General features: G+C 47.2%; 1 protein-coding gene and 1 pseudogene across 3 annotated transcripts in view; both read right to left on the minus strand.

Moving 5' to 3' along the window:
* LOC144385345 (fibronectin-like) overlaps nt 1-1,235 on the minus strand; it is a 3,811-nt pseudogene extending 2,576 nt beyond the window's left edge. Inside the window, exons 1-5 of the transcript XR_013451591.1 lie at nt 1,188-1,235; nt 1,016-1,103; nt 816-929; nt 570-659; nt 357-421 (exon numbers count right to left, since the gene is read on the minus strand). The product of XR_013451591.1 is annotated as a fibronectin-like (transcript). The remainder of the gene's footprint in view (nt 1-356; nt 422-569; nt 660-815; nt 930-1,015; nt 1,104-1,187) is intronic.
* On the minus strand, nt 1-14,328 carry LOC120832631 (fibronectin). 2 transcript variants are annotated; one of them, XM_078084953.1, is made up of 38 exons: nt 14,042-14,328; nt 13,765-13,890; nt 13,362-13,499; nt 13,032-13,163; nt 12,775-12,912; nt 12,547-12,693; nt 12,255-12,443; nt 11,904-12,086; nt 11,444-11,620; nt 11,126-11,281; nt 10,913-11,041; nt 10,666-10,809; nt 9,243-9,364; nt 8,565-8,733; nt 8,298-8,474; nt 7,891-8,019; nt 7,720-7,809; nt 7,447-7,641; nt 6,390-6,668; nt 6,032-6,295; nt 5,841-5,935; nt 5,594-5,762; nt 5,352-5,438; nt 4,961-5,152; nt 4,086-4,364; nt 3,698-3,889; nt 3,490-3,579; nt 2,945-3,211; nt 2,682-2,798; nt 2,422-2,583; nt 2,168-2,323; nt 1,953-2,069; nt 1,465-1,734; nt 1,188-1,376; nt 1,016-1,103; nt 749-929; nt 570-659; nt 1-91 (listed from the first exon to the last, which is right to left on the minus strand). In XM_078084953.1, exons 1-34 carry the CDS (start codon nt 14,181-14,183, stop codon nt 1,261-1,263), a joined length of 5,535 nt encoding a protein of 1,844 aa, XP_077941079.1. In that variant the 5' UTR covers nt 14,184-14,328; the 3' UTR covers nt 1-91; nt 570-659; nt 749-929; nt 1,016-1,103; nt 1,188-1,260. The 2 variants fall into 2 exon arrangements, with proteins under 2 accessions (XP_077941079.1, XP_077941080.1); XM_078084954.1 differs by lacking the exon at nt 4,086-4,364.
* Between the last annotated feature and the right edge of the window lie 452 nt (nt 14,329-14,780).

The following is a 14,780-nucleotide window of genomic DNA, read 5'->3' on the forward strand; positions in this document are numbered from 1 at the left end:
TGTGTGGAAGGTGGCTGCCAGGTGAAGGAGATGGAGGTGGGGGTCACAGATGAGAGCTGGAGGTTGGTGGGAGCCTGGACCACTGGTTTAGCTATGGAAAAAACAAACTCTTATTAGGTCATCTGATTGCCTGTTGCTTTTTGTGTGCATTGAAGGGTTACAGTTGTGATTTATGTCAAATACTACAGCGCATTTTGGTTTAATAAGCTATTAGTTATTAGTTGTTAAAAACATTGTCGTACGCAGTGAGTGAAAAAGTTGAAAAAAATAATCTTAATTGATATTGCAGATACAATCATAAAAATGTCTACTGTGGCTGAATTAACTAAATCCTTGTGTACCTTATTCTTTTGTACCTTATCTTTCATCTCTCTGCCCTTTTTGCATACATAAACGTTGCACTGGATTTCCACTGGATTTACTGTATGCAACGAGGGAGAGTAATAAAGCGCCAGCAACTACATAGAGATCAACAATTATGGCCGTGAAGAAATATGATTTAAGTTTCCATTTTAAAGTGTGGAAGGAAGTTTGGCGCAAGTGGATCAGACAGAGGTTGATGTACCCACCTGTTGTAAAGCGGATGGGAAACGGTTCACTCTTGGTGTTGCCCTTCAGAGAGTACATGTTCCCAGAGTACATTGTCCCTGGCTGCAGACCTTATGAAACAAAAGGCAGAAAAAAGGTGTGATCACATCTCCAATACTAATGTCTTTGAAGGTCTCGTCAGCAGGTAGTGCTACTGTACCTGTGAAGGTGTAGGTGGTTGCATCTCCTGGGATGGTCCTGCTCAGGGTTGGTTCCGAGCCACTGACAGGCGTGACATCGATGAGGTAACCAGTGAGTGTCGTCCGTCTTGGAGCGCCAGGTCAGCGTGAAAGAAGTTTCCTTCAAATCGATGATGCGAACACGCCGAGGAGAACTAACCTCTGCATCGAAGAGGAAAATAAACAGGCATCAAACAGGGAAGTGCACAATAGCTGCTGATGACTGCAAATGTGTGCGTGCCAGTTACCCTCCAGCGTGGTTGCCTCTCCCTCCAGCGGTCTGCTGGTGACGGATTTCTTCAGAGCATAGACATGTATCTGATATGTAGTAGCCACCTGCAACATTCAGACAGACAGTTGATATTCAATCACTGGCTGACAATGAATCCCTGTAAATACTGAGAAAGGAATTCTCGCTACCATGAGCCCTGGTACGACAACACGCGTGGTGTCCGGAGCGACGTTCATCTCTTTGGTGGGGCCGTTGATGTTCTTAGGGTTGACGACCACGCGGTAGCCTGACAGGAGGGCATTGGGAGCCTCGCCATGACACGGTGAAGGTGGAAGGACCCACATCGGAGATCAACAGGCTGGTCGGAGCAGGGATCACTGAGACGGCAAATGCACATTTAGAATCAGAGTCAGGGGACGTATCATTTGATTGTAAATGTGTTGAACCTTGTCTATGTGTCTCTACCTGTGGCCTGGGTGCCCACCAAAGGTGTGCTGGGTCTGCTGCCATGGAGGGCGATGACTTTGACAGTGTACTCTGTCCCAGGGCGAAGGTTCCTAAGGACCACCGTGTCCTGGTCACCTCTGGGTGCTGGAAGTAGCTCCCTCTCGCGCTCCTCTGAGCTGGAGTACATGACGCGGTATGATGTCACTGTGCCGTCGGGACTGTCCCAAGTGATGCGCATGGAGTTTGAGTCGATGTCAGTGAAGGTCAGGTCCTTGGGACGGTCCATAGCTGCAGGGTGGGGAGAAGAAAAGGGGGATTTCCTGTCAGCTCTAAGCTGTTGTCTTAAAGAATATACACTTGGTATAACATGGTATTTAAAAACAGCTTAAAGCGAGATGGACGTTTGAGAGGAGACTCAAGCCTCCAGAAGTAATCCAGCTGGGGAACGTTTGCCCAGTACTCCATCCGGTTTATGAGGACAGGTTTCTGAACTGAGTCAAACTAACCAGTGAAAGCATTCTCCACCACGGGGGAGGAGGGTTGTCCATCGTTGCCCAGGGCATAGACACTCACAACGTACTCAACAGTGGGCATCAGACCTGTGAATGTTATCTCAGACTGATCTGTAACAGAGAAGCAGAATATGAGCTCATAAGTCCGAAAAATGTATTAAATGACCTTGGTGAAATAAAATATGGCAACTTTTCTTGGCTTGACTTACCAGGCGCCACCACTTCAGAGTAGGAGGGTCCCAGGCCGGCTTTGGGGACACATGTGACTCTGTAGCCTCTGATTGGTCCCTGAGCAGGAGACCAGCGCACAGTGATGGCGTTGTCACTCACACCAGTCAGTTTCATGCCAGTGGGGGGCTCGGTGTCTAATAGACGGACGGACGTGTAATGGGATTTAGATTTGGTTTATAACCCCCCTCAATATTTCTTCTAACCAGGAAGAAGTTTTTTCGCGTTGCTGTACCAGTCTTGTGTGTGATGTAGACCGGGGTGTTGGAAGCAGGGCTGTCCCCTCTTCCGGTAACAGCATAGACCGTGATGGTGTAGTCGGTACCGGGATTAAGACCGGTGATTGTGGCGTCGGTCTGACTGCCTGGGATGGTGAACTCCTGGGGAGCCTCCCCGCCTAGGAGGAGAGTGAAGAAGAGCCGAGTGTAACGTTCCCCATATTGTTGAGGTTAAGAGGAAGCTATTACCGCTACGACTCAAGAAATGTGTACAGACTTGTGCCTCCATAGGTGATCCTGTAGTTCTTCACTGTGACAGAGGGGGCGTCCCAGCGAATGGTGATGCTGGACGGGGTGGATGATGTTACTTCCAGGTCAGTTGGAGCATCAGAGACTGGAGAGGATTAGAAGAACAAAGGAATAAAAACACAATTTAAACGTCTAGTTCAAACCAATAATCAAGGTCAAGATTAATTAATAATTAGTGTCACTAAGAGAAGACAAGAAGAGGTTGTAGTGGAAACCAGTATGGAAACTCACTGGTGGCCTGTGTGCCAGTCAAAGGCTGACTCTCCTGGTTGTTGTTGACAGCATACACTGACACCAGATACTCTGTCTCTGGTGTCAGTCCGGTCAGAGTGAAGTGGTTCCTGCTTGGGGGCAGCCTCTCGTCTTTTGACCGCCCGCCGGTCGTCTTCTGGAAGTTAAGGCGGTAGCCGGTGATAGCGGCGGTCGGAGCCAGCCAGTGAATGATGAAGGAGTTGGTGCGAATTTCGGAAAAGTCCAAGCCAGTCGGAGAGTCCAGAGCTGCAGGTCGAGGTAGTAGGAGAGATACTTTAGTTTAGATGACAGGCAATGATAATGACAACTACAACATCCAAGGGATTGGTGATTTGGACTGGTGTCATGATCCGGGGGCCCTCAAACAAAACGTGCATACACATGCAACCATAGATGAGAGGTAACACCATGGATATATATTATAATGGGCAAATGATGCGTGTCGTTTTGGTCGTCAAACTTGATATGTCTCAAACGTGAAATGGTTGGCGAGAGTAGAAAATGGAAATATCTGTTATACTCACTGGTCCTCTGAGTCCCTGTGGCTGGCTCACTTGCTCGTTCCCCGTACACACAAACAACACTTATACGGTACTCAGTGTTGGACAGCAGGTCTATTTTGAAAGAGGGAGCTAGTTAGCAGGGCTTGATATAGAGCATTGCAAATAAAAACAAGTAATTTTTGCTGTAAATCTAACTTTCTGTCAGACACTTTTAAGCAGATAATCTTACTCTCCAGCACGAAGGTGTTGGTGGCTCCGCCAACATTAACCTCTTTGATGTCGTCGTCCGTGGCAACAGGGTGGTAACGGATGACAAAGCGAGAGATGTCGCTTGGCGTGGCTACATGGGGAACGGCCCATGTCACCCTAATGTGGTCCGGACCCACCCCTCTAAACTGCAGGTTGGTGGGAGCTGGAATAGCTGTAGGAATGAACAGCAGTTATAGCTGACACCCTTAAGAGGTTAAGTAAATAAAAACAGATTTACAATGTCATATAGAAAAACAACTGCAAATATACTGTAGTACATCTGTCTGTTAATAAAAGGGCAGTTGATGTGCCTGCATTCATTCTCTCAGATCAAAACCCAATCAGATGGAGTGAAAGAGTTAAATCACCAGCTTGTGTTTGCTTTGTGTGAGTGGTCGGCTCGCTTTCCCCCTCCCTTGTAACAGAGGAGATACCGATGTCATAGTCCACACCCGGCTCCAAACCACGAATCGTGTAATAACCAGCAGACGGTTCCACCATATCTTGAAAAATTGGCAAGCTCTCCCCCGACGTTACTACCGTTATCCGGTAACCAGTAATGGTAGCATAGGTCGGAGGGATCCAGCGCAGGCCAATGGTGGTGTCAGTAATGTCGACAAAGTCAATGTGACGTGGCGTGGGGATGTCTGAAAGGGTTAGGTCAGTTGGAAAAGTGCAAGCAAAATTAGAGAGACAGATAGACCCAATTGGAAGTTAATTTCCAGTTAAGCCGTCAGACATCCAGAGTTGAACATTAGCCATGCTAGATAGAAACAATTCCAAGTGACCGAAGTCAGTGAACATTCACACTTTATGTTATAAATTAAGCAGTAGTTATTTATACTATTCAGGGCATGCTCAGAATAATTGTATTCCATTCCCAATTAATAAACGTGTCCTCCATGCATGTTACCAATTATCATGTTAGTAATAGGTTATGGTCATGTATTTTTACAAAGGGGTTGCTCGTTGGAACAAACCCGCAGAGAATAGACCCCAAATCGGCAGCTCCATGGCCTATTTCCACAAAAGATCAGAGACCTGTCTGTCAGGTTGTAGGTTGGTGTTATTCTGCTCTCTAGTGGCCAGAAATCCATTAATGAAGCTTCATGAATGTATTCCAACTCAGGTTTATATGTATATGTAGGGCAAAGGTGGAGAGAAATATACCGTGGCCATACTGAGAACATTCTTTTAATGACAGGAGTGAAATATTGGACTGGGATCCAGTTGGACTTCTTACCTGGTGTGATAGTTGTGGACACGGGCACACTTTGCAAATGGTCCTTGGTAGTGAAGACACTGATGTTGTACTCGGCCCCCAGGTTTAGGTTCTCTAGCATGCATGAGGTTTGATCTGCTGTGACAAACTCTTCCAGGGTGTTTCCTCGCTGGCCGTCGGTCGGCGTGCTTGTCACCCTGTAGCCCGTGATGCCTGCAGAGGGTGGGGGAACATGACAAATAGAGGAGGTTAAACTCAATGTCAAGAGGTTCTTGCAATTGATGAGTCAAAACGAAATTCCGAGAAGACACAGTTCTTCTGGTGGAAATAAATATGCTTCAAAGGCCAAGGTTTAGACTTTAGGCAAGATCCAATGAGTTGCCAGTGCGTGGGGAGCACAGTCAATATTTACCTGGTGCTTTGGAAGCCGCCCAGTGGACAGTGAGAACTCCTGTGACAGGGTTGGACTCTACTCTGAGGTCAGTGGGAGGAGAGAGGGCTGCAAGCAAAGGAAAGAAGATCATGACACAAGCTTGAGAAACTTGATTAGATGCAGTGACTTCTTGAACTCTCAAGAGCAGTGCAGCGGTATTAAATCAACCTGGTGGTCAGCTGGTAAACTTGTTTTGCAGCGAAATGAAATTGGATACGCACAAGTGACAACGTTGCGTGTGATGGGGTTTCCACGGTTGCGTCCGTTGAAGATCGGCTGAACGCTGTAGGTGTACTGAGTTCCAGGAATCAGACCAAGGATATGAATATGTCCAGAGTCAGAAGTATCTTCTCTGGGAGACTCGCCTTCTTGGCTGGGGAGCACAGACAGCTGGGAGAAGGAAGCAGAGCTTAGTAACCTGCAAATACACCTCAAATATACAGCAAAGACAAATATTTCGTTATCTACCTTGTAGCTGAACCTGCGAACAGGTATCCAGGTGATGATGATAGAGCTGTCAGTGACCTCGGTGCTGATAGGAGGAGCATTTCCCATCTGGGGAGCTTGAAGGAGTATACAGAGTGGAGAAAAGTCAAATAAATTTCATTGCAACAATTTACAATCCTCTCTGCAGACGCCTTGTGTATCTTAGTACTGACAGGTAGTAAAATATCTGGTGACGCCTTCGCTGAGCTCATTGTCGAGGTCTGAGTGCAGGACGGCCGTGTACTGCGTGTCTGGACGTAAATTCCTCAAGGGGTACTGTGTGACCCTGCCAGGTATTCTCTTCTCGATGGGGCTGGAGCCCTCGAGGCTCAGGAAGAGACGGTAGCCACTGACGACGGCACGGGGAGCCTCCCAGATGACCATGGCGCTGTCGGGGCCAATGTCAGTGAAACGCACATCGGTGGGCGAATCAGGTTCTGGGGGTAGAAGATGGGTAGCATGTGTTAGATGGATGCCTTTCATTGTTTTAATCATTAGGCAGGCTCGTTTGTCTCGTTGGGCAATTCTTACTTGTAGACTTATCTCCCACAAGCGGCTTGCTCTCCACTCCACCGTTGATGGCGTAGATGTAGAAGCGGTACTGTGTGCCCGGCTGCAAGTGTGTGATATCAGCGTATGCGTTGGGCGAGGGAGACAGCTGCAGGAGCCTCGTCTCAGTGCCGTCAGGACCAACGGGGGTGAAGTGCACCTTGTAGCCGGTCAGCTCGGTGGGTGGACCGGTCCAGGTTATGGTCATCTTAATATCAGTAACCTCAAGGAACTGCAGGTCTGTGGGTGCCGGGACCTCCTCTGGGGACAGGAAGTGGTAGATTAATTAATGAAGGAGAGTCTGTCTTAAGATCACATTTTACAGATAGCACTTGTTTTTGTGAGTCAGTCCTAGTTTTGTTGAAAAACTAGAAAGTCACTGAAAGTCAACATAGCTTTAGAAAAAACTCCAACGGCAATATAATCTATAACCTTCATTATGGTTCATTTTGCAATGATCTTGGTCAAATTGCAGTAAAAGGGTCCAACAATTTACAGATCTCAACAATACCAACTCTGTTAAAACAAGAAATGTGAGAGAAAACACAAGGCGTCTGGAAAACAAATTGTAATTCAGAGTCAGATATTTCCTCATCAAACAGTATGTTTTAGCCGTGCCAGGCACAAGGAGAGTCCTGGAAGTACATTTTAAGATCAACTGATATATGTGTGTGTGTGTGTGGGTGTGCATGGTTGCTTTATATAACAGGTGGCTGTTCCTGAGCCCGCCATAAATTGAAGACAGTTCAGACTAACATTACAAAAGCAGTGGAACACTGAGGAGAAGATAAGAAGATATTACCATGGCATGGTTACAACCGTAAGAGTATATTTTGACAAAGCAGTGTTTTGACAAGCTCAGTCTTTCCCAAACACTGCAAAGCCCTTAAAGCTTCCTGGCCTTATAAGGAATTTTAGCTGACAGCATAAACTTAATCTGCTCTGATTTCAAAAGACAAAGAATGATAATGAAGAATTCTTTACCTTCTACAGAATAGATTGAAATACAGTGAGTGTTTTAATATGTAGAAATATGCACCTGGCACAGGGGATCCGGCGGTGTTGACCTGTACAAAAACAGGCTCACTCTCCTGCTCCTCCTCCACAGCGTAGATACTGATGTTGTAAAGATGACCGGGGAGAAGGTCAACAAGCGTCACTGATGTTTCTGAGTCTGGCAGGTTAAGCTCAGTGCTGCTGCCTTCCACTGACGGCGTGTACACCACCCGGTAACCTGGCAGACGCAACCAGAACCGTTACAAACAGAGCTCCACACCAAACCAACTGCATTATGCACAAACACGTTTCCTACCAGTAATAGGAGCCTGAGGCCTGGACCACCTGATTCTGATAGAGGACTCTCCCACGTCATCGATAGCGTGCTGAGCAGGTGCGTCAGGAGCTAGAGAAGGGAGAGGCCACGTTTGCATTTTGTTTGGAAATGTAGTTGCTATCTTGTCTTATTTTTTTTCTTTCTTCCTACCTGTAGTCTGGGAGGTTGTCAAAATGAGGTTTGGTTCTCCTTGATCTGGGAGCTCGTAGACGTTGACGTTGTATCTGCGTCCTGGCAGGAGGTCAGCGATGGTGACAGTGGTGGCTGTGCGAGGAACATCTGGAGAAGGGGAAAAAAAGTTAAGTTAATAAGCATCATTATGTCCAATGAGCAGTTCTGCTCAAAGGCGATATTATTTTGCGAGTACATCGACTCACCAGATATTTAAATGACGACATTCATCAATACCTCGATTCATAATTAAATACACCCAATTGGGGGATTTTACCAATATTGCAAATAAACAAAAAAACTACCCAATAAATGGCCCCATTTAGTTATTTCAGTGTGACATTATGGGGTGTTTGGCAGTTTGAGTGATGCTCATAGGATCTCACCCAGGACCTTCGGCTTGGCACCGTCCTCACTGAGCTCGTACTCCACCCTGAAGCCAGAGACGGTAGAAGAGGCCGACGTCCAGGACACAACGAAGCTGTTTGAGGTGATTTCTGTCACAGACTCAGAAGTGTCCGTCACCGCAACAGGCGAGGTTGTCTCTCCCTCCGATGTTTCCACTTGTGAGATAAAAGCACAACACGTTGCCGTGAAAAAAAAACCTTTGAATTTGTGTCATCGAAAGATTGCATTCACTCAGGTTCACTCACAGGAACCATGGTTGGTGGTGAAATCGAAACGCGTGACCTCACGGCGTCCGTAGCGGAGGATGCTGATCAGCTGACCCTCGTAGGTGATGCCTGGACGCAGCCCGCTGATGGTGTAGGAGTTGAGGTGGCTGGGAACGTTGACCTCCTTCCAGGGTGCGCGGGTATTTTTCTACCAGAAAGGGTGAGAAGATAAGAAGTTGATTGAAGTTTTTTTTGCTGATGAAGATCATGTGACCGATAGCTTTGTCTCAGCTGCTGCTTCAAAGCTCAAGGGTGGACTCAAACATGGACAAGAATACTATGAGTGTTCAGCAAAAGTTGAAAAGCTAAATTTACTTTACAAATGTAAAAACAAATTAGGGCTTTGCATGACTCACAACGCCCTTTCAGAGGAAATCTGTTTGATACAATTAAGTCTTTTAAACATTTAAAATACAACTATAAATAGATGTGTTAGAACAAAAATCCCAGAGAGGCCAACGTTTTCCTTGGAGTGTGTGTTTGTGTATGTAGACTGAAAGGGGAGTTCACGTACCCTCTAATCACCATGTTTGTCCGTGTTCAAACTTCAGTCAACATTACCAAAAGCACTTCACTGTTTGTGCACTTTCACTGATGCCAGTCAGCAAATTTAAAAAGAAAACGTTTTTCGGAACCTGAACCAAAAGGGTGACTTACAATTCTCCATTTGAGGATGTACTGGGTGATTTCAACAGATGAGGGGGGGTTCCACTGAATGGGGTGGGAGTCTGGCTGTTTTCCTGCTTCTGTGATGATCACCTGGACGGGTCTGTGGCCGTCTGAGCAGCAGGTTGAGGGAGGAGAGAGAGAGAGAGAGTGAGAGAGTGAGACACAGAGGACAAAGCTTCTGAGAAAAGACACATTATCACACGTTATCGAAGACATGTAATGTAAGCTGAGGGAGTCTGGGTGGAAGCTGGCTACGTTTTGGTGAGGGTCTGTCAGATCGTTTGATCGCTTTGGGTCAGGATTAAACCACCAGACGGTGCCAAACCAGCTCAAACACCCACTGACATCTTAGCGTCCAACATAACACCGGGGCACTAGATTCATCACAGTTTACCTAGCTTGCATATAGCTTTTCAACTCCTTCTCTGCACACACAATAATCATGGGGCGATAAGTGATGCAACGGTAACGTTTGATCTAGGACACACATTGGGCTGCAGTACAAAGTACCACATTAGGCAACTTTTACCCAACAAGAGGGAGACATTGGAGGCAGGAAGTGTGTATAAAGAACCCCCCCCCCGCCCCCTCGCCCCATCTGTGCCCAGCATCTCTTTCCCACCAGCTGAACAACAACAGGTTTACAACTACAAAGAAAGGAAGAAGACAGGGGTGATTGGCATGCAATTCAATTTGACAGACTTAAAGTCCATAGTGATGAAAGAGAGAAGGTGAGAGAAGGGAGGGTTGAAAAAGTAAACCAAACTCAAATTAAGCTTCAACAGCTGCGACTATGTGGAAATACTGCAAGACAAGACTACTGGAGGAATTAACACATCCTCAATTGAATGATGCTTAAATAATAGAAATGAATAATCCCATCTGATAACATGTTATCCTGTAGTTTGCAGGGTTTGAAGGTTGAGCTTCATAGCAGCCAAAGTTATCACAATTATATTAAATCAATTATCCACAAACTCAAAAAACCCATTTGGGCTAACTTGGATCCAGCTGGCACCGAATTACTTTGATTCTGAAAGTCTTTAATAAAAACTTCTTAAGGCACTTTTTATGAAGAATATCTGTCTAATAGTTCAATCTATGATTGTTTGTGTACTTATGCTATGTTTATTGGTAATGGGCATCTGGGAAAGAAGGTGAAAGTTCTGCTGAATGTAAACATATGTGTATCACATCTGTGAGTTGTGTATTGGAGGGTAAGGAGTCTGATCTTTGACCCAAATTGGTTATTTTTTTAATAATTAACGTCTGTTTGTTGCTGTGTGAATCATTAGAACTGTTAAACCAGCATTTTAAATATGGACCATGTGGACTCAGCCGTAAAAGAGCTGTGCAACAACTGAAGTGGAAAGCAGCGTTGAACTGCTGGCGTTTGGAAGGCCTTCCTTACCTGGGTAGGTCTGCTGAGGTTCACATCTCATCTCTCCGTTTCCGTTGCCGTAGCAGGAACAGCGGTATTTAATGCCATGGAGGACTTTATCCCATGTCTCTCCAATCTGATAGAAAGCCCTGGTTTGTGGTTCCTGACACTGATCTATTTGTAAAGAAAACAGCGGGAAACAACAGATATTAGATGGGAAAAAGACAGGGTTGTATTTTCCAGATTCGGCAGGCGAGATAATGGGCCGCGGACGCACCGATTGCGTCACACTTCCAGCGTCCGCGTCCCTGTCCGTGGCAGGTGCAGTTCATCATGTAGCCCTCGTCGTGGCGCTTATTGAATTCCTGGTTTACTTCATAGGACGAGCCATCAACAATACACTGATCTGCACATGGGGGAAAGGGGAGAGAAGTTAGCCTACCTTAAGGCGTCAAGACAAACCACGTCCAAATGGAGTCAGCGCTCTGACCTCGCAGCTGTGAGTGAGCGACACAGCTCCACTCCCCGCGGCCGTTGCCGAGGCAAGTGCACTCCATCATGTGACCCATGACGTCATGGCGTTTGTCCCACTTATCGCCTACGCGGTGCATCACTCCATCGTTGGTGGTGCATGACTCCTCGTGGGCTGCAGGAAGAGAGAAGGGAATAAAACAGTGTGCATGCAGGATATTCTGCAAAAAAGCTAATTACTCTTTAATGCTACTTAATTCAAGTTATTACACATTTAACTGACAAGTATCAAGGTGGCTGCATGAGGAGGAACAACAACACACACACAGGCACTCACCGGCCATGGGGCAAAAGCCAAAGCGCTGCTCTGTGTCGTAGTCATGGGTGGTGCCACACCACCTCATGCTGTCCCGCCGCCCGTCAGAAGTGCAGTCGGTGTAGTTGCGGCCACTGTAGAGGAAGGGGAAGTGGCACAGGCCGCCGTTGGAGTTGCCACCTCGTGTTGCCACAATGGCTGTAAATGGAGGAATGAGGAATGTGATGGACGACATTGGCACCAATATTTCAATTTTAGATTTAAAATGTAGAAATACTCAGAAATTAACATTAAATAATTAACGTCAAAACACAAATGAAGAATCACGGCACGGTTGAAGAAAATCAATTGGTATTATTTCAATAACATTGCAGGTTGTGCAGACTTTTTAAAGGTGGAGAGAGAAGACATGTGGTGCAATAAAAGGAGAGCATCAGCCAGACGTATCTACACACCAACGAAAGCCCCAATTTTGTCTCACCGTTCTTCTCAGTACAGAAAGAGTACTGCTGGTCCCTCTCATAGTCAGAAGATGTAGCGCACCAAAGCTGCCCATCTGTGCGTCCGTCTGAGGTGCAGGAGTAGTAGGTCTTTCCCATATAGACGAACGGGAAAGCACACGGCTGTCCGTTTGAGTTGCCCCCATACGTAAGCGTCCTGGGCTCTGCACAGACCGGAAGAAGGAAGAACAAGAACCACTTAACGTCAGTCCACACAAAGCATCTGATAATGACATCATCCGGCGGGCTCTCGAAGGGATTTGATGTCGATGAAGCCCAATCAGGAACACCCAACAGAGCCTATCGTCTTCCTCTTCCTCGCTTTCACTCACCCCACTCCTGGCAGCTGACTCCGTTGCCGAGGCAGGTGCAGAGCATCTGCGTGTTGCCCTGGCTTCTGAACCAGCGCTGTCCATCGTAGTAGGTGGATCCAGAGTCTGTACGGCACGTCCCCTCGATGAGGGGCTCCGGCAGCTGCTCCATCTGGGAATGGGTGGGGCCCAACACGATCGCACTGGTGGCTGCATGCCACCAAAACAGATTGAAAGAAGTTTGAGTGTCAGAGGTGTTTTTGCTTTTTTGGTACAATTGAACTTGAGCGAGCGCTATTTAAAAAAATCTCACTTCGGCCTGTGTTGTGTCTCTCGCACTTCCACTCTCCACGGCCATTCCCTAAGCACTGACACTGCTCAACGTGTCCACTCTTGCCCGTCTTTGTCCATGTGTCCCCGATGCGGTGGGACCTCCTGGTGTCCTGGTCGTTGCAGCGGTCTGGTTGGAGAACAAACGGTGGTCAGCAGCCGCTACTGGGGAAGGCGGAAGGGTGTGTTTGTGCGTTTATACTTCTCTTACTCCTGGAGGTGCAAGTGATGCGTCCATTTCCCTCCCCCAGACAGGTGCAGTCCAGCATCATCCAGCCTTGGTACGGTTTCTCCCAGGTCTCCCCCACAACGTACGATGATGCAGCGTTGCTGTCGTAGCAACGCTCAGCTGCAAAGGTAACACAGGGGGATTAATGGCCTCTCCAGCGCGTCACGAGATGCGGTGCGATATCCGACATTAAATCACGGCGTCGGGAGATTCCCCACACGTTCAAACGAGGCACTCACACACTGGCTTGCAGGTCCACTCTCCTTTGCCATTTCCAAGACACACACACTCCAGCATGTAGTCAGCCGTCTCATGAGGCCTCTGCCAAGTGTCCCCGATTTTATAAGACCTCACGCCTTCATGGCAACGATCTGTGAAGGGAAAAGTGTATTTAAAATAAAATAGGATAAAAGGATAGTTGCATTGGTTTGAAAAGATGTTATAAATGTGCATTATGACAAATCAATTCAACTCCATCATTCAGATTGTGTATTTAATGACTAGCATACAGTTTTATAAAATGTCCAACTTGAACAGCCCAACAACAGCTGAATTTTCTCCCAACTCACTTGCAATGGTGCAGCTGATCTTGCTGCGACCGGAACCAATACAGGTGCAGTCCCACATCATCCCGTCCTTTGACCTCTCGTAGGTTTCACCGATCCGGTATGTGCGGTCATTGTGCCTATCATAACAGGACTCCTCCACTGAGAGAACAACACACAAAACATCCACGGTAAACACTTTGATATCGCAGTGGACGTTTGTATTGCTGCGTAAAGACGCTGCAATGACAAGTCCCCAAGTAACATCAGTCATGATCTTAATTCAATTATGATTTACTTTTGTTTTTATTATTCAGCAGTTGGTATTGACACCACATTTCTGAAACAATTGATGCTGCATTTGTGTGTGTCGGAAGTGAGATGGTCTGCTGAGACATTTCTGACCGGTCGGTCAGGGATCACTGACCATCGGGTCGACTTTTACATCTGATGCCTGCTGCTCCGTTGCAGGTGCACTGCAGGGTGGTGCTAAGGTAGGGTTTCTCCCACTGCTCGTTCGGCCTGTACGAGCGACCGTTTTCCTCACAGCCAGCTGGAAATCACACGTCACACACGCAGAATGCATCACATGAATGCCGGTTACATCTCATCTGGCGTAAATTCCCGTTAAGTCATTGCACTTTACATTGCTCTCTAAAGCATAACAGCACAGCCTTTGTCTTCTCACAAGTTGTCGTACCGACCTGGAGACACGTCGTCCGCGTCGTCGAGCTGAGGGAACACCTGATGCTGGCCGCTTTGTCTGCGGCTCTTCTTTGGTAAGCCGTGGACCGCGCTGCTTACGCACAGCGCCACCAGTAACCCCATCAGTGCGCCGCCGGGCATTTTGGGGGAAGATTCGGCTTTCAAGGTGAGCGGAGCAAGTTTTAGAAGAGAGGTAAAGTTTTGCCTGGATGTGGGTCTAATTCCCGTCCCTTGCTCTGGAATCCCCGCCGCCACCGAGCAGCTGGAGCATCAGGCCGGGCAGAGGGGAGCGCGCTGCCTTTATACGCGAGGGGGAGGCGCTGCGACCGCAGCCCGGGATGACTCGTCCGAGTGGGAGCGAGTGTGACACTCGACACTCCACTTTCCAAGAGGGAGCGTCACGGGAAAAGAAAGAACGAGAGTTTATGAAACTGCGTGAGGAGGTCGTTGGTGGTCAAAACATCAATTAAATGCACTGCGGCCGCTATAGAATCGCCATAAAATTGCAAAGAAAGACACGTGATCTATCACTTTTTTAGTTCTCCCAATTAAAAAAAAACGCAATGATAATATCAGGTAATATCAGGCTGTATGGTGACTTTTGGTTGTGCAGAACGCTTTGTACGTGTTTTCCTTTCTGCATCCCAGATACAACACAGCAGCTTGCTGATGGGTGAGGAAGAGAGGAACTCCAGACTGTAGGAGGTCACAGTTTGGCAAATAACATCATTTTCCTTG

This window comes from Gasterosteus aculeatus, chromosome 12 (assembly GCF_964276395.1).
Source record: "Gasterosteus aculeatus chromosome 12, fGasAcu3.hap1.1, whole genome shotgun sequence".
In the NCBI taxonomy this organism is placed as follows: Eukaryota; Metazoa; Chordata; class Actinopteri; order Perciformes; family Gasterosteidae; genus Gasterosteus; species Gasterosteus aculeatus.